This window comes from Cydia pomonella, chromosome 11 (genome assembly GCF_033807575.1).
Source record: "Cydia pomonella isolate Wapato2018A chromosome 11, ilCydPomo1, whole genome shotgun sequence".
Taxonomy (NCBI): Eukaryota; Metazoa; Arthropoda; class Insecta; order Lepidoptera; family Tortricidae; genus Cydia; species Cydia pomonella.
The window spans coordinates 23,246,104-23,266,517 of NC_084713.1; the positions used below are offsets into that span (position 1 = coordinate 23,246,104).

General features: G+C 38.8%; 1 protein-coding gene across 1 annotated transcript in view; it reads right to left on the bottom strand.

Annotated features, from left to right (window-relative positions):
* The window catches only part of LOC133523085 (organic cation transporter protein-like), a 28,898-nt gene extending 25,087 nt beyond the window's left edge, over nucleotides 1-3,811 (bottom strand). Inside the window, exon 1 of the mRNA XM_061858593.1 lies at nucleotides 3,454-3,811. Coding sequence (XP_061714577.1) covers nucleotides 3,454-3,626 — 173 coding nt within the window. The 5' untranslated portion in view covers nucleotides 3,627-3,811. The remainder of the gene's footprint in view (nucleotides 1-3,453) is intronic.
* Nucleotides 3,812-20,414: the final 16,603 nt, after the last annotated feature.

Genomic DNA, 20,414 nt, shown 5'->3' on the forward strand with positions numbered 1-20,414 from the left:
CCTAATATCAGCCGGCTACTTTTACTATACGGCTCATGAAGACGAGGAAAGCAAAATTAGCTCCGGCTAATATGTTTGACGCACCTCTACTGCTACATCTGGTATTTATGCGTAAGTACTTTTAGAAATGGACGAAATACCTCAACTATCCTAGCCACGAAATTCGTTATGTCATATGTGGCTTATCGCTGAGGAGCGTGTGGAATTGGGGTAATAGCAGACGGCATTATTTCCCTCAATGAGCAGCGCGCGTAGGCGCACGCGCCGGAAACTAGACGCACCGTGGCTTTGCGATCGTCAGCCAACGATTTGTTGTTACAGTTCACAATAATAATTTTTAGACATGATGCATCATGATGGTGTAGTACCTATAGGCATGATGATTTAGTTCCGAGATTCGAAACCTCAAAATAACACAGACACGCGGCCTGATTCGATTTAAAATACGTCAAATATTAGGTCTAGATACGATGTGGATCGGATATGTCAGTGTCTAAAACGACTTTCAATCCGGAAGTCGCGGGTTCAAACCTCGGCTCGTTCCAATGAATTTTTCGGAACATATAATTTGATATAATTTACCAGTCGCTTTTCAGTAAAGGAAAACATCGTGAGGAAGGAAACCGGACTAATCCCAATAAGTTTACCAACTAGACCTTATTGGGATTAGTCTGGTTTCCTCACGATGTTTTCCTGCCTGAGGCGACTGCCATCTGACTTTCCAACCCAGAGGGTACTCTGGGTTGGAGGGTCAGATGGCAGTCGCTTTCGTAAAAACTTAGTGACAACGCCAATTCTTGGGATTAGTTGCCAAGCGGAACCGAAGCTCCCATGAACCGTGGCAAAAATGCCGGGACAACGCGAAGAAGAAGAGACTTAATTTAATAAATGCGGATCGAGCCTTGAGCCTGATATGTAAATCAATCAAATTATCAGAATAGTTGTTAGATAATATTAGTGTTCATAATTATCGTGTCGTTTAATACCTACTATCTACGTATTTATTACAACGTATCGCACCCACTTATTGATTGGATATTTAATTAAATTAGAAATTGATTAGAATTTCAATGGTTGCGTAAGAGTCACAAGCACGAAGCCGCCGCCACACAATGTAATACGATTTTATTTTGAAGTGACACACTGAAATAATATAAAACTTGTCATGGCTAAAATCCACGTGAAAAAATAAGTGTCACGCGATTGAAAGAGACGGATCATCATTATCATGCTGTCATGTCGACAAATACGAGTACTACCATCATATCCGTAAAAGATATTCGTTATCTTAGCTAAAAACTTTAATAGGTACTAGTACAAACTGGGTACAAAGAATTTCATATTATTTCCCGTGTAGAAATCGCAAACATAGGATGCTTGGTTATGTGGGACTCCCATATAGGCTGATAAGACCCATGGTTTACCCACTAAAACCCCTCTGTTGCCGCCTCCGTGCTATAGGGCGTGGTCCCATGAACGCCCGCAACAACCTCTTACCACTAGCCTAGCCGAACCCCTTTCAAACCTAAGATCGCTTGTTCAATGCGAGTGAAAATTTGAAAACATCAAGATAATCTCCAACATCCACGAGTATTCAGGATGCTGAAGCACGACCGGCCAAAAGCAGCCGAGAGCGCACAGCACACGCCATGCTTTGATTTCACAACAATCAGGCCAGATAGCGGGTTCTTGCTACTATTGGAATTGGGATTGTCATGAATGAGTACAATAGAGACGAGTACACGTGTTTGGCACGGATCTGCTACGATTTTTGAGGGATCGATTGACATTTTTAAGCTAGTTTTACATGATACAATAACGTATTTAATCGCGCTGCCCAAAAGTATCATATCATATGCAGTAATGGTAAAGTAGAATTACAATGTCGATTATTTAAATACGTAAGTATTATTATGATTATTTAGGTATCTATTGAGTATCAACCAATATTTTAAATAATTCTGTCTGTATTGTGACTGCAGAACCAAATAATTAAATCAATAGAACAGCTGACGAAGATATTAAGCTTGTAAAAAGCATCAGTCCTGGAGATAAACGAAGAAATTCATAAACTATTAAAACTATCCATCGCAAACTAGGTATTATCAGTGTACCTAATGAAACCGCGAAAACCAATGACACTGACCGTCAAATTAGTGTAAAATGTGTGATGTTTCCCAACTTTGCATGTTGTGTTTCACGGATCCAGTACTCAGCCATTATCTTCCTTGGTACGTCGCTGCCAAATATTATGAACTTTAACTCATTTAAATAAGGTTCAAAAGTGTATACATACTTTTGTTGAGAAATATTCCAATATCTAACGGGCCCCTGCACGGGTTTCACCAGCATTTAATCCGATTTTAAAAATAATGAATTCTATTAAATAAACAGATTCATTAATAAAAAATAAGAAGATAAATACCGTGTTTATTAGTTTGCAAGAATAATTTTAAGCACCTATGGCCTACAAATTTCGTGGCATGAGAATTGTACTTATAAGAGTATAGGTACCTACCTATACTCTAGCTTCCTACCTAAGGAATGATAAATATTATAATATCGTTAACTTTAATACAAATAATAGTTTTTTTATTTCATTGTTATTAATAGTTTATAAAGGCTGAGTACTGGGTACACAAAGGCTGCTTACTGGATTTTAGAGGCTGACTACTGGAGAAAAGTGCCATTTTTTGTTTAATCTTAATTATAGATATTATAAAGAGGATTGTTATTTTTGGACATACTTTGTTTTAAAACTATAATAAACAATTGATCTAACCATGTTATGCGTTTATTTATCCGACTAATCCTGTAGAAACGTCGAGAGTACAAACTTTAAAAATGCGTTATAAGGCTGACTACTGGTGCCTTTACCCTATAATACAATGAGATATCAATTCCATTGTGTGTGCTCGAGACCTATGAGATGGAACCTTGAGAGAAAATATAGTGCTCTTGTAGATGGAAAAACGTTGCCCGTGTTTTAATGAGCTGATTACTCGTAATAAATTCATTGCTTTCTAGTTGTTAACTTGAATTTATTTATTTTAAAGAGAACATAAACGTATCTAATAGCAGAATTGATCCCTAAGAATTGGACTTTTTAATTCAAATTGCACAAGACAAGATTGCCAACTTTATAAGAAGACTGACATCTTCACGACTAATATACAAAAGAAAAGACAGACATTCTGTTCTGAATCCCGTATTTCTATTAGGTAATAAGCTGTAAGATACAGCGAGATGCGAAATTGCATAGACACATTATAAATGAAATCCATTCATATAATCGCCAATTTTGCGGCTTGGTGGCCAATCAGCAGCGAGGAAGATGTGATACAGGTGGTGTGTAACAGGCCGACCTGCACGGCCGCCAGCGCCGCGCACGGCAAACCCCTCGCTCGGAACCAGCTCGAGTCGGCACCTGCAGGGTAAGACCGTTATACTAACCTATAAGGCACGTCGGCGGCAAGGAAGATGTAGGTGGTGTGCAGCAGGCCGACCTGCACGGCCGCCAGCGCGGCGCACAGCAGCACCCGCGCGCGGAACCAGCCGCCCAGCCGCGCCAGCAGCTCGTCGCAGTCCACCCTGTCTGACGGTGACTTGGCTTCTTGCTTCTTCATCGCACTTTATTTACGTTAAGGTATGTATTATAAAATAGTTCGAATTTGTAACTTTATAGTCCAACGTACGTCAGCGCAACCTGCTGAATTTCATTTTCACTTTATAGACCGCAAAATAAATATTCCGAATATGTTTATTCCTGTTTACCAACTGAAGCTTTGTATTATTTTAAAAGCTCTATGAACTTTAATTAAATGTGAATAGTAGATTTTAGTAACCCCTAGAAAAAGTTTCAAGATCCCGAAAAAAATTCGCCTTACTGAAACTTTATTACGCGTTTAATTTAATGAGATTAAATCACACGAATAACCCCAAATTTCGTCACTTTCAAGTTCTGTTAAAAGCAAGGAAACCTATAATTTTTAGCAAATTTTATATATTTTTTTTTTTTAGAACACGGTTGGCACGAGTTGGAAATCACAGTGAGAATACATGCGACGAGGAACAATTGCTAATAGTTCTGAATGTACAGACCTATTGTAACTAGATCTAAGTACGGTTTAGACGGCGGGAATGCTCGCGTGGTGCGCGCGCGGCGCCGACTGCGATTTAACGAGCCTTTCCTCCAGCCACGGCCAATTGGCCGCAGCACTTTTATTTGTCAACTATGACCGCTACGTCTAGTCGGTGGTGTACTAACACTTAACTGACCGTCGGGTCTTATTGCTTTGCAATAAGGTATTGCCAGTTCTGTTAACGTGCGGTCGATGGTACACTATATCCTTCTTTCTCGTGTGAAGGAATTAAATAAATAATAATAAATAAATAAATAAATAAATATTATAGGACATTATACACAAATTGACTAAGTCCCACAGTAAGCTCAATAAGGCTTGTGTTGAGGGTACTTAGACAACGATATATATAATATATAAATATTTATAAATACTTAAATACATAGAAAACACCCATGACTCAGGAACAAATATCCATGCTCATCACACGAATAAATGCCCTTACCAGGATTTGAACCCGGGACCATCGGCTTCGTAGGCAGGGTCACTACCCACTAGGCCAAACTGGTCGTCATTTCTCTTGCTTAGCCAGTTGTATCCTTCAGATTGCAACACTAGCAAACTGCAAAGTATGCGATGATAAGCACTCCCGATCTGATTTATTATCGCCGATTCAGTACGAGCTGTCCATTCCCTTGCACTAGCTTGTACAGTCAGTAAAACTATACTATACTACAATATGTATGCAGGGGTGCTATGCTCTTTTCTGACTGTACGTTCATTAAGCAGTGCCTGATCTAACATCGGAACTCTAGTAGTATCCTTTACCCAATATATCACCGGATCACTACGAGTGGCCGCTAGAAAAGAAAGCTCGGTCGCGGCCTCGGCTGTGTGTTGTCGACTCGATGGGTGAAGCAAGCTCTCTAACACTGTGTACTCGGGTACGAGTACAGCTACCTATGTATGTAATGGGTGTAGGTATCTACATACCTATTGTATGTTTAATATAGAATAGTAGGTATTCCCTTGAAATTTCAAGTTTACTCCTGAGTATAAACAAGTACTTACTCCTGAGGATTTATCTACTGTTATGTTTGAAGTTAAACTACTGTTGTACAAATCTACTTTGTCTCTACTCTACGATCCCCATTGTGGCCATTTGTTGAATTAATTTTAACCAAACATTAAGAAATATTATTATGACAACACTATATAACGTCCATATTATATACACGTTACACCTATATACTTCCGGCTCGCGAACAGCAACATATCAACTGTGGATGAACTATATGCGCTTAGATTAAGGTTCACGAATTGTTAGTTCACAGTGTAGGTAGTTGTGATACGATTATAAACACGCTAGAGGGAGGACAATTCAACTTACTGTTTGATATCAAAATGATGTCTTTTTGTTACCATTCGTCCCTGTCCCTGGCCTATAACCGCGAAAATCGAAGTTCGTCAATTGCGGGAATTTTTCTCTGTCACTCTTATTACATCTTAGTGAGAGTAAAAGAGAAAGATCCCCGCAATTTGCGAATTTCGGTTTTCGCGGTAGGGGCACTGAGTCTCGCTTTCGCTAATACACGTACGGCCAAGAACGACCGAAATACACGCGCTAATGATACTTACTAAGTGGAATCCATTCGAAAAATCACGGGACACTTCTGGATGCGACTGGCTCAGGACCGGAATAAGTGACGTTACGAAGAGGCCTATGCTCAGCAGTGGGCGACTGGAAGCTAAAAATGATGATGAATGAATGAGCCTTTACATATCAATGTGTACGTTCGAGTTGGCCTCAGGATCGCGTGAACAGATATACGTGTCTGATCTTATATTATATTACGTTATCTCATATGTTATTCAGCGTTCACTGATGCCTGAAAGCTATATCCGATGCCTATAACATGACATTTTACGGGTACATGCGTTATTTTGCGTAACGGAGCATGTCACTAACGGGGCCTTCCCTATCGGGGGCCCAGCCAAGCTAACAATCGTACATCGATAAATGTTAAACGAAAAGAAAATATATGTATGGATGACGGATGTTACGAAAAGTCACGCGAGTATTTCTATACATTATTAAGTTTCGACTTGCGTTTTCCATCGACGATTGCCATTCTGGCTAGCCCCCCTGTATGGAACCATATAGAACTCAACGATTGTCATTCTGGCTAGCCCCCCGATATATAAACATATAGAACTCAACGATTGCCATTCTGGCTAGCCCCCCTGTATACCATATAGAACTCAACCTAAAACCGCTCGACCGATTTGACGGGACCACCTGGGAAGTACACCCTTTGAAACAAAAAATGAATTTTCAAAATCGGTTCAGGCGTCTTCGAGTAATCTGGGAACATACATAAAAATAAGATTCTGAGGAATTGAGAGCCTCCGAGCTCCTTTTTTGAAGTCGGTTAAAACTAGATCACTACGGGGTCACTTTGCAAAAAAACAAACGCTTCGATATATTATATTTTTTAAACGTTGTTTATATAGACAAAGCCGGTAGTCGAAAATACACATTTTAATGGCAAAAATTACACTAGGTATAATGGCGTAAAACACGCGCGCACAATCAAAACAATTCCATTCCAGTGGATGAAGTGATTATTTAGCGATTACTCAGCAATATAATGGCCAATGCGGGCAAACATTATAGAACGACACTACCTGCCGAATTTAAATTGTAGTGAGTCATACTAACATTAAGCTAATGTCGTCATCGTCATCTCAGCCATAAGAAGTCCACTGCTGAACATAGGCCTCCCCCTTGGACCTCCACATGTACCGGTTGGAAGCGACCCACATCCATCGTCTTCCGGCGACCTTAATACGGTCGTCTGTCCATCTTGTGGGTGAACGTCCTACGATGCGCTTGCTAGTCCTTGGTCTCCACTCGAGCACTTTTAGACCCCATCGGCCAATGTCAACTCAATCGGCCAATGTTGACCCAATCGGCCAATGTCGCCCCAATCGGCCAATGTCGACCCAATCGGCCAATGTCGACCCAATCGGCCAATGTCGACCCAATCGGCCAATGTCGACCCAATCGGGCTAATGTCGTGGTGAAAACAAAATTTGTATGGCAACTTTGAAAATCCTTCACAAGACGTCTATGCGTGAAAATCTCCCGCGACATGTTTTAGAGGGCTATATATCGGCTATCGTGACCACTGGTCGTTCACTGTCAGTGCTTAAAATGGATACCTATTAGGCTCTCCGAAACGTGTCGCGCGAGTGACTAAAGATACGTGTGGCAAACCGTAAAATTAGCTTAAATGACACTACCTATATTATAGAAAGAGTAATTTTTAACTGATTTCAAGATTTAGAAGGAGATTCGTTCAACTCGTGGGGATTTTAAAAGTTTGTTCCCCGATTGCTCGAGTACAGTTTGTCTGATTTGCAAAAATATTTTTTGTTTGAACAACTGTATGTTCAAACAAAAAATATTTTTGCACGAACCTGTGTTCGTCGGGTTATGGGATCCTGGTGAATTCGAGGGAACTCTTGAACATTACAGGTGGGTATTTTAACGATTTGCTTAACACATCACTGCATAATATGCGATAAGCGCTTTGTGGTTATCGAATGTGGGCTAGCTGACGGAAAATAGGCAGGTATGTCATGTTTGGAATTCTGCCGTCTGTCATGAATAACAAATGTGAATATCTGCTACGGTTTTATTAGAATTTGTAATTTGCTTCTTAACGTGTGTAAATTCAATACGGGCGAATATTTAAACGGTGGTTATCATTCCTATAATATAAATCTGGGTTACTTTATTGCCCGTATTGGATTCGCAATTTAATCGGTGGTAATCATTTCTATAATATAAATCTGGTTTACTTTATTGCCCGTATTGGATTCGCAATTTTCTTGTTGCGATATATTTTAAGAGTGAAGTATACCACGTGATTGTACATACAAAAAGAGAAAACGTTTTTCCAGTTTTAAATATTTTTCATTCTCCATGATTTTTATTTATTTACTGCTATATTTAAACTTTATTGCACAAAATATATACAACAATGTACAATGGCGGACTTAATGTCAAATGGTATTCTCTACCAGTCAACCATAGGGCCAAACTTACAATTCGTGCAGAGAGAAAAAAGTTAATGAATTAAAAAGAAAAGCAAACTAATATACTTATAAACTACATATATATCACATTAATAGAAACATATATACCCACTATAAATATAAGACATACATACATACAGATACATACTTAGTTAGTAGTTAGTGCTTCTGGGCATTTTCCGCAAATCGACAACCATTGTGCCTATTTTGCGTGAAACGAGGTAGCGCTACTCTAACCACCCCAGCTCCTCCACGAAGCCTAGCGAAGTTTTCAGGTTGCTAATTGCCTCTCCTAGTGTGCACAAGATACATACTATAAATATAATATTGATGAATATTATTTGAACTTTTGTTTTAGCAAATGCTTACGTATCATCGTTATTTTTAGTATGTTATTGACCAATGAAAAACTAGGTTTATAACGTTTTTTTGCATTACAATTTTTTTTAAAGCCATACCTATAAACTTAGCATATATTATGCTGAAGCAATCGACATCTAAATCAAAGTGATTTGTTAAGAAGGTAGTTAGGGGAAAACGTTTTCTCCCGAAATGGAATTTCGTAGATAAAGTACCGTTATTTCGCTAGGATCGCAAAGCTATCCTTCCCTCTTAAGCAGTGTGTATTTTCCCGGTTCGAGTAAGTGTTGTGGTTATTTAAGCTGCAAGAACTCTGTCTGTTAATTTCTTTCCGCCACATCAGTGAAATTTCGTGAACAACAGAACATTGCACAGGCATCACTAGCTAAACCACATTTGCGTTAGCTCTTATTTGCCAAATGTCACAGCCACATGTGTAAAGTAGAACTTTTCTAAAATGTCCAATTCTTAAGGCTCAAATCGGGGGTTCAAGATTACCCAATATAATATAGGTATTTTTACAATCACTTGTACATTTTCTCTCGAAAAATGACATTTGGCAAAGTGTAACTGCTTATGAAGACCAAAAGTGATGGCATTCTGTTTTGTGAAGTTCGTTCTTTTTCTTTTAAAGTTATTTGCATAAATTTGACGTTTGCTTACGTAATAGCTTACCTACCAGAGTTTGAACACCATGAGGTATAGATGTCAAACTTTGACGATCCGCTATAACCTGGCTCACACCTGGAGACCTCAAAATACACGAAATTACTAAAACAGACGATAATTACGGGGACAGGAAGGGATAATAATGGCAAATCCGTAGTCAACATCTTCAAATATTTTTAATCGAGACGCCTTTTAAAATTGTATTAGCATTTTTTCTTGCGATAAACTTTTTACTCTAAATTTTTATTAGCAGACACACAGACATACTTTAATTTTTTTTTAAATTGTACACAAATACCTAACAAAAATCATGAGTTATTACTCAATATACATAGAAATACGTCGAAGTGACACAGTAACACTATCCCCTAAACAAAACTGTAGAAATGTTTCTTACTTCCAAGTCGACCGAATGTATTCAGATTAGGAATCAATTTAGAAATTTATTTCGTAGAGTCAGACCAAGCTAACTCTGCATCGACGTGGCAAGTGTGCCAAAATCGCCAAACTTCTATTAAACTATGACTTAAGAGGTAAGGGGACGGCCTTTCTCCATACAAACGTAATCCCCATTTTCCACTCTGGATATTAACATTATGGGAAATATTTTTACATAATTTGATGTATATTAACCATAGCTATGCCCCTGTGCTGATTCTTTTCCATTTTTTGATTATTGTAAAAATTTGGAGCGAAAAACAGATTTCATACAAAATAAATGCTCGTAACTCTTATAATAATTAAAAATTCGAAAAAAATTTAAAGTATTTAAAGTATTTTTTATACTACGTCGGTGGCAAACAAGCATACGGCCCGCCTGATGGTAAGCAGTCTCCGTAGCCTATGTACGCCTGCAACTCCAGAGGAGTTACATGCGCGTTGCCGACCCTAAACCCGCCCCAACCCCCCCCCCCCCCCCCCCCCCCCGTTGAGCTCAATTACAGTTTGTGAGTTTGGTGTTGCTATTGTTTGTATTATTTTTTTGTTTAGTTGTGTGTATTGTGGCAAGCGAATAAATGGTTTATCTATCTATCTATCTATCTAGGAAAAGGTGATTTCGCGCGGGTCTTCCACTTTCCTCTTAAAGTTGCACTTTCACAGTTTTCACTCTGTGTTGCTCATAGATATAAGAAGTAAGGAGATTTATAACGAAGCATAATTTCAACGAGTCTCGCTGTCTCCAACTGTCCCCCACCACATCATTAAAGGCGTGGCCAGACAACCAACTCACGCGCTGTGATTGGCCAAACCGCGCGGTGTAGGAGCCTAGAGCGGCGGCACTAGAGTGAGGACAATTCGATAGAGCTATCGATATTTTACATGTTCTAAACATGAGTAACATGACCTTAGAGTTTTGACATTTTTGTTTTAAGTAATAATTGCCATAGACTTAATTTATATTCCTTTAAATTTTTGACCTTATTTACGAGCTAAGAATTTTAAGGTACGTGTAAGGTATATTAGTTGATCCATAAGTTCTCTCACAAAGGTTTTTACTGATAAAATGTAACACAAAGCTTTTAATTAAAAAAAAAATGTACAATGATGCGAAAGCTTGTTTATGCTTAACTAATCAAATTGGTTTAAATTTTAGTCATTATTTGATGTAATGTTTGTTTAAATTGTTTACTTTGGGATTGTCGTTAGACGTGAGCGCTTCATTAAAAAAATAGTTTCAGTTTATTATAGCATATTTCGTCACCAATTGAAAGCAATTCCAGCATGTTACATAGAGTTATGAAGAACTGCGAAAGCAAGTTATAGTAAATTATATTGTAAGTATAATGCACCATTAAATAAGCTTTTAAATCGTATGTACGAATAATAAGGAAAGAGTAATCATAATTATCAGTAAAAATCTTTCTGATAGAACTTTTGGATCGACTAAGTATAACAATATACTATTATTTTAAACATATTTATATTCTATCGTTATATAAATGAGGTGAAGTGTAACTGGAAACATTTTTCTTGAAAATGATCCAAACAAATAACACTTTTCTGGCTCGTAAATCAGTTAGGGCCCTCTACCTGTAGCATCTATCCATTTTTTTTAATACTGGAATTTTTCGGGAAACTGAAAAGAATTGCAATCATGAACATATTTGATTATACCTAGTGCAGTTATTCGAATCGTATTTCGAATCGAAACCTGAATAAAATATACTTATAGGTATAAACTATAATGTTATAAATAAATTGTACTTAATTAAATCAGTTTATTTTTTGGCTTACTTATTCGATTTTTAATCCAAATTAATAAGTATTAAATTAAACATTAGGTGCATATAAAATAATTGTAAAATTTTACTTGAAAAATAATTACTTTCATACACACTATATCCAAACATTTTTATCGATAACGCTCAAAGATCAATTATATGCACGAGCACCACTCTACTTCGCGGCGTCAATGAAGGGAGCGGTTGGCGGTCGTACCAAGAAACAATAATGCCCCTGTGAATATCGTTAGCGGTTTAATGCATTGCGCCGTTGCTATGGACACTACAAATAGTTTTCCATGCCAAAGCGTCAATGTAGGATGCATAGATAAATTGCCACGCGTTTGTATGACAACATGGTCTGACTCAGAAAAATCATATGTCACTGGATTTATTTGTTAAAATGTGTGGTTTTATTGACTAATACGTGAAAAAAAATGTGGTATGTAACTCCATGATCCTTATAGTTTTTGGATGCACTCCTATTTCGACACAAAATAACGCTATAATTCGGCATTTCAATAAAATTGACGCGCACATTGTCCAATGACAGCTAATTTGCTACTGTCTTACGGCGGGCCGGTATGGCCACGATGTGGCCATGTCGCGGCGACACGCGCCACGCCTCCGTCAGCCATCTAGTACTTTCTATGATCTGAGGTGTTGCTGCAATGTGTGTGCAGAGTCAACTTAAAAGGTACCACGTCACACAATTAATAAATAAACAACAAACACCACATGTTCAGCTTACAGCAGGTCGATAAAGATGTTTATTACTATTATTAAGCCTTTTATCTCTTAAATATTATTGGCAAAGTATCAAAATATAATGTTTGTTACTACCAGCGCCATCTATCCTCATGATGTGTGTAACTTCATGTACCGTTACTCTTTTATTAAAGTCAGTCTGTTGCGAATATTCAACGTGTTTTATTAGGTTATGGGTGTTTCAAGTTTTTTATCAGTTATTTTAGTTTAAAGTAGATAAAAGTGAACGTTTATTCGCGGAAACATGACTACGAACTATATTGCCAGTGTGCCTAAGTTGAAAGGCAGGGAGAATTACGACGAGTGGAGTTTTGCGGCCGAAAGCTTGTTGGTGCTAGATGGAAGTGACAAGTACATCAAACCACCGGAAGGATTTGAAAATAAGCCAACGGAAGATGCAAAAACGAAGGCAAAGTTAATTTTAACTATTGATCCAGCATTGTACGTGCATATTAAGAACACACAGAGCTCAGCGGAATTATGGACTAAATTGAAGACCATGTTTGACGACTCTGGTTTCTCAAGAAAGATAACCTTGCTTCGACATTTGATCAATATAAGACTTGAAAACTGTGACTCGATGTCTAACTATGTCACACAAATGGTCGAAACAGCTCAAAGGTTAAACGGCACAGGATTTACAATTACCGATGAGTGGGTAGGATCATTATTATTAGCAGGTTTGTCTGATCGTTATTCACCCATGATAATGGCAATTGAACATTCGGGTATTCCGATAACTGCAGATGTCATTAAGTCAAAGTTACTTGACATGGAAGTAACACATGATTCTGAAGTTGGCAGCAGTGCGGCATTCGTAGCAAGAAATAAATATCACTCTGGCAACACTAAGCCAAAGAATAATGGCGGGCATAGTGGCTTGTCAATGACAAACAAGAAGACAGTGACAGATACAACAACAAAAGATGTTATATGCTACAAATGTAAATCCAATGGACATTATCGTAATCAATGCCCGATGTTGAAGAAAAACGCTAGTAAATGCGTATTTAGTGTTGTTTTCCTTAACGGGAAGTTCAGTAAGGATGATTTTTACGTGGACTCTGGTGCGAGCGGGCATTTGGTGGTGAACAAAGATTGGATGAAAAATGCAAACTTTACGCCGTGTTTACCAGAAATCATTGTGGCAAATGATGAGAAAGTGCCAGTGGTTTGTTCCGGAGACGTGGAAATTGTTTCGCATTTGGAATGTCAAATAACTGTGAAGGATGTGCTTTGCGTGCCTAGTTTGACAACCAACTTGTTATCAGTAAGCGAGCTTATCAAAAATGGCAACAGTATTACATTTGATAAAAAACATTGTTATATTTTTGACAGAAACGATACTTTGGTTGCCGTAGCCGATTTAATTAACGGTGTTTACAAGTTGCGGCTACAGAAACAGAGTTGTTTGTTGGCAGCTCCAGCAGTTACAGGACAACTTTGGCATAAACGCTTGGCACATATTAATAGCCAAGATTTGAACAAGATGAAAAACGGCATTGTTGATGGTGTGTCATATGAAGGTTCTTTGGACATAACCAAGGCACAATGTGAAACCTGTTGTGAAGGGAAGCAAACGAGGTTACCTTTTACTCATGTTGGTACCAGGAGCACAGAGACATGTCACAGGATACATAGTGACCTGTGTGGACCCATGGAGGTTAATTCTTTAAATGGCAATAGGTACTTTATGCTGTTTATTGATGACTATAGCAGAATGACATTCATTTATTTTCTCAAACAGAAAAGTGAAGCTTTTAGCAAATTCAAGGAATTCAAATCGCTTGTAGAGAACCAGCAAGGGAAGAAGATAAAGATTTTTCATACTGATCAAGGTTCGGAATACTGCAACCGGGAGTTTAAAACTTATCTTGCTACTGCTGGAATTATACATCAAACCACAAATGCATACACTCCAGAACAAAACTCGATCCCAGAAAGAGCCAACCGCTCAGTGGTTGAGAAAGCTAGGTGTCTTCTTTACGATGCAAAGTTGGACAAGAGATTTTGGGCAGAGGCGGCCAGCACCGCAGTTTATCTGAAAAACAGGTCCATTGTATCAGGATTAGAGAAAACTCCGTTTGAACTGTGGTATGGTTCAAAACCAGATTTAAGTCACATTAGATTGTTTGGTAGTAAAGCAATGGTACATATCCCTAAGGAGAAACGCTTGAAGTGGGACAAGAAATCTGCACAGCATATCTTAGTTGGATATGGAGAGAATGTGAAAGGTTACAGGTTGTATAATCCTACAAAGAAGACAATTGTTACCAGCAGAGATGTCATTGTGATGGAGGGTGAAATGGATACTAGCGACACCTGTGATGATTTGGCTATTTGGATACCTAATGAAGAGGCACCGATATCCAGTGTGGAGGAGAAGAGCAGCGTTTCAGTGGGGGATTCACAACCTGATGTTCCAGTTGAGGATCATTCTGAACTCTCTTCAGATTCTTCAGTATATGCCGATGGTAATGAGACATTAACCGAGTCCCTGTCAAATGAGGAGCCAGAGCAACCAGTCCAGACTACATCAACACCTGAACCGAGAAGTAAGCGCCTAAAAAAACAGCCTGAGAGGTATGGATTTAGAAGCATGTGTGTTCCCAGTACTGTTCCAGCATCAGAGGAAATCTCATACTCAGAGGCTCTTGAGGGGCCAGAGAAGGAGCAGTGGAGATGCGCCATAGCTGAAGAATTGCAGTCTTTCGAGGACAATGATGCGTGGGAGCTCGTTGAGAACCCTGGTAATGTGTCGGTAGTTAAGTGTAGGTGGGTGTTTAATAAAAAAAGTGATGTGGACAATAATGTGCGTTATCGTGCGCGGCTCGTGGCCAAAGGCTTTACGCAGAAGCCAGGTGTTGACTATACGGACACTTTTTCTCCTGTAGTACGTCATTCAACTCTTGAGACTATTATTTGCTCTTAGTGTAAAGTTAGGAATGAGTATAACACATTTAGATGTTACTACGGCTTTCTTAAATGGTTTTCTGAAGGAAAATATATATATGTCTATTCCTGAAGGTTTTGCAAACAAAAGTGGGGGAAATGTGTTAAAACTAAAGCGGGCTATTTACGGGCTGAAGCAGTCTTCTCTAGCATGGTATGAGAGGGTCAAAGATTGTCTTTGTAAATTAGGCTTTAAAAACAGTCAATATGAACCATGTTTGTTTACAAAAACTAATGGAAAAGTAAAGATAATTGTTGGGCTCTATGTAGATGATTTTCTGATTTTTTCAAACAATGACACTGAAACAGAAAAACTAAAAAATGTTTTAAGTTCAGAGTTCAAATTGAAAGACCTAGGCCCTGTATAGTACGGTCGCCAAGCCGCTCAGAGGCCAGATTTAATTGACTCAGCTCGGCCTTACCCACAACCGGTATCAATGTGTTCGGACAGTTCTCCTGATCACCGTACATGCGGTAGTAAAGCGGAAAAATGGTGGAGGGGATAGTAATGACGTCACAAAAATGGCGGCCGGACCTATTCTTTTTGGCGGTGTATCTCGAAAACCACTTAACCGATTTTAATCATCGAGGTGTCAAAAAATAGCTTATATTATGGAGATTATTTCCTTTTCTACAAACATTTACGTGAAACCTATAGGAAAAAAAATAATCACAAAAAACAGTTTTTCTATAAAATTATTATTTTTTATTTTGTAAAAATCTCCGTAAATATTAGCATTTCGCAAATTTTGTTTAATATAAAACATATTGCTTCATTATCAAGGAATATAATGAGCCTTAAAACATACAGATCGAGTAATAAACAATGAAGCTACACTCATTTATTTGCGCATGGGTAACGATAACTGGCTTTTACCGGTCGAAACTGTGGTGACTGTTACGATACGTATTGAATGGAATTTATAGAGTATCGGTTTTAATTACTGAAATTATAATTAAAATTATAAAAACCAGACACAATAATGTTACCTTACTTCGACGTTTAGTCTCTTTTTTCGTCTTAATCATAGGTAGGTACATATTTCTTTTTACTTAAAAATTTTATACAGGGTGAACTTTTAACTACCAGTCATACTCTGCGCAGCAACTTTATAGGTCATACTTAACAACTTTTACTATGGGACCAATTCCGAAATCGCGAAAAAAATTTTGACTGTACCATATAAAGGTGCGACCAACTTTACCAGACCAACACTTTTCCAAACTGAGCTACAGCTGTCCGATGAAGTTAAGTACTTAGGACTAACTCTCGACAATAAACTCAATTGGAACAACCACATCAACAAACGGATAGACAAGGCGGGAGTTGTCTTCTGGCAGTGCAGAAGGATGATTGGTAAGAGGTGGGGACTCAACCCGAAAATTACCCTCTGGCTCTATAAGACGATAATCCGCCCCTTACTCTGTTACGGTGCTCTGGTTTGGTGGCCAAGAACAAACCTAGGCAACGTACGAGACAAACTACAAAGACTTCAAAGGCTCGCATGCGCGGCCACCACTGGCTGCACGAGGTCTACCCCGACTGCAGCCATGGAGGTCATGCTAAACCTTCCACCGCTGCACCTACACATACAGCAAGAGGCCAGTCTCTCAGTGGTAAGGTTGCGAACCCTCAAGATATGGTCTAACATCACAGTGAGCTCTTCACACAAAATGCCTGGAAAAGGTGTATGACGAATTTCCAGTGCTTAGGTCAGGCACGGACCGGATTCACAAACAAGCTATCTTCGATAAAAGGTACAAAATACAGTTATATGAGGACGACAATCATGAAGGACTCAATCCCCGGGAGCTGAGAATATTCACTGATGGGTCCAAAACAGACAGCGGATCGGGCTCTGGAACCTTCTCAGAAGACCTGAACATGTCGATCACCACTCCGCTAGGAGCCCATAACTCGGTATTCCAAGCTGAGTGCATGGGCATCATAAACGCGGTGGCTGCCATCACTGCAAGGAAGGTAGTAGGATCCTCCATCCGCATACTCTCCGACAGTAGAGCAGTCTTAATGGCTCTAAATAGCCATATAGTTACATCCAAACTTATACACGAATGCCACGAACGACTAATGGAGGTATGTCATAATAACAAGATCACCCTACAATGGATCAAGGGACACAGTGGATCCCGAGGTAACGATGCTGCGGACGAGCTTGCCAGGCAAGGATCGAATGCGGGGGCGATTGGTCCGGAACCGATTCTTCCGATACCATTTAGCAAGGTACGCTCAATGCTGCTGGCACGTACAGGGAAACTACACACAGAACACTGGCTGAACCAGACTGGATGCAGACAGGCAAAAGAAGCCATGCCTGGCATCAACGGAAAACTCACAAGGGCGCTCCTGCAACTAGGGAAGGTCCGACTGAGTATGGTAACCAGTGTCATAACAGGTCATGGACTATTTAACAAACATCTTTTCACAACAGGTGTCACAGACAGTCCCCTGTGCCGAGGTTGCATGGAGACAGAAGAAACAGCCTCTCACGTGGTGCTGGAATGCAGCGGAGTGACTCCATACAGGGCTAAACATCTCGGATCTCCGAGAGACCTCCCCGAGGTCCTACTCAACATCAAAGGTTTGATAGGATTCCTCGAGGAGCTGGGCTGGCAGGACTAGCCCACCCCCAACATATCACGCAAAATAGGCGCAAGTCGTCGAGTTGCGGAAAAATCGCCCGAATACAATACAATACAATACAAGGTGCGACCAGACCGCAGATTAAAAAACGGTCACGATACGGAATCGCAGTGACGCGTCGTATGCGTACCGTTTTTGACGCATGCTCCCCACACCGCTGTTTAAAAAACGGTGACGGTACGGAATCGCAGTGACGTGCTTCACGCGAATCTTTTTTGTTCGCAAAACAGTTGCGTCTTTTACGTCACCGGTACGGTGTCTGCCATAAGATCTCCGTGTAATATTTTTTGCGATTTTTACGCAGTTCAATTTACGGTGCGTCAGCTTATTTTAAGCAGCGGTGTGGCGAGCATGCGTCATGGACCCGGGTACGTCCTTAAACTACGTCCAAAAGAGAGGTATGGGCATTGTGAATGTCATCTCGCTTTGTGTGGTAGGGCACAGCCAGTGGGTGTCATTCCAGATCCAAATTTTCTTGCGTGATTCGGCATTAGTCCCATAATAAAAGTTGTTCAGTATGACCTGTAAAGTCACTGCGCAGAGTATGGCTGGTGGTTAAAATTTCATCTTATACCTATATTCGACACAAGTAGTAAGTACTTACAGACCAACTATGATACACATTTTGCCTGTATAGTGATACATAGTGAATAAATTAATACCTGATTTAAAAAATAAAACAAAAATAACAAATAGCATGTTATTTAATTCAGTAATCACTTATCAGTCTTAAACAATGAACATCATACTTTTAGATTAGACAACAAAATGTATATTTATACTGTGTTTCGACTTGAAAGATTTTACTGCTTTAAAACATAAGACAAACCTACCAACCAAATGTATAAAAAAAAAAAATTTTTTGTGATTATTATTTTCCTATAGGTTTCACGTAAATGTTTGTAAAAAGGAAATAATCTCCATAATATAAGCTATTAGTTGACACCTCGATGAATACAATCGGTTAAGTGGTTTTCGAGATACACCGCCAAAAACAATAGGTCCGGACGCCATCTTTGTGACATCATTACTATCCCCTCCCACCATTTTTCCGCTTTACTACCGCATGTACGGTGATCAGGAAAAACGCCCGAACACATTGATACCGGTTGTGGGTAAGGCCGAGCTGAGTCAATTAAATCTGGCCTCGGAGCGGCTTGGTTAAAAGTTCACCCTGTATAAAATTTTTAAGTAAAAAGAAATATGTACCTACCTATGATTAAGACGAAAAAAGAGACTAAACGTCGAAGTAAGGTAACATTATTGTGTCTGGTTTTTATAATTTTAATTATAATTTCAGTAATTAAAACCGATACTCTATAAATTCCATTCAATACGTATCGTAACAGTCACCACAGTTTCGACCGGTAAAAGCCAGTTATCGTTACCCATGCGCAAATAAATGAGTGTAGCTTCATTGTTTATTACTCGATCTGTATGTTTTAAGGCTCATTATATTCCTTGATAATGAAGCAATATGTTTTATATTAAACAAAATTTGCGAAATGCTAATATTTACGGAGATTTTTACAAAATAAAAAATAATAATTTTATAAAAAAACTGTTTTTTGTGATTATTTTTTTTCCTATAGGTTTCACGTAAATGTTTGTAGAAAAAGAAATAATCTCCATAATATAAGCTATTATTTGACACCTCGATGATTAAAATCGGTTAAGTGGTTTTCGAGATACACCGCCAAAAAGAATAGGTCCGGCCGCCATCTTTGTGACGTCATTACTATCCCCTCCACCATTTTTCCGCTTTACTACCGCATGTACGGTGATCAGGAGAACTGTCCGAACACATTGATACCGGTTGTGGGTAAGGCCGAGCCGAGTCAATTAAATCGTGTTTCTAGAGGGCTTTTGAGATTTGGCGACCGTACTAGTAAGACAGTATCTTGGCATGAGAATAAATTTAGATAAAAATAAAAGTGTGATAACTGTAGATCAACAGCAATATATTGAGCAGTTAGTGTCTAAATTTCAGATGTCAGACTGTAAAACACAAACTACTCCCATTGAACCCAAGTTAAACTTACAAAAAACTGTAGGAAGTTTACCTAATGTTCCTTACCAAAAGTTAATAGGAAGTTTGATGTACTTGGCTGTTTTAACAAGGCCAGACATTGCATATTCAGTAAGCTACCTAAGCCAGTTCAATAATTGTTATAACAGTGAACATTACAATTATGCAAAACGTATTTTAAGGTACTTGCAGTTAACAAAAACCTATTGTTTGAGATATAGTAATAATAACAGTGATTTGCAAGGTTTTGTTGACAGTGATTGGGCAAGTGATGCTGTAGATAGGAAGTCTTATACTGGTTTCTGTTTTGTTATGTCAGGGTCAGCTGTTTCATGGCAAAGCAGAAAACAGAAGACTGTTAGTCTTTCTAGTACGGAATCAGAATACACTGCTCTCTCAGAAGCTTCCAGAGAAGCGGTTTATTTAAGAAATTTATTACATGAAATTACAGGAAGGTTTCATACAATTAATTTGAATTGTGATAACCAGAGTGCTTTGAAATTAGCATCTAGTCATCAAAGTCATAATAGATCTAAACATATAGATGTACGTCATCACTATATTAG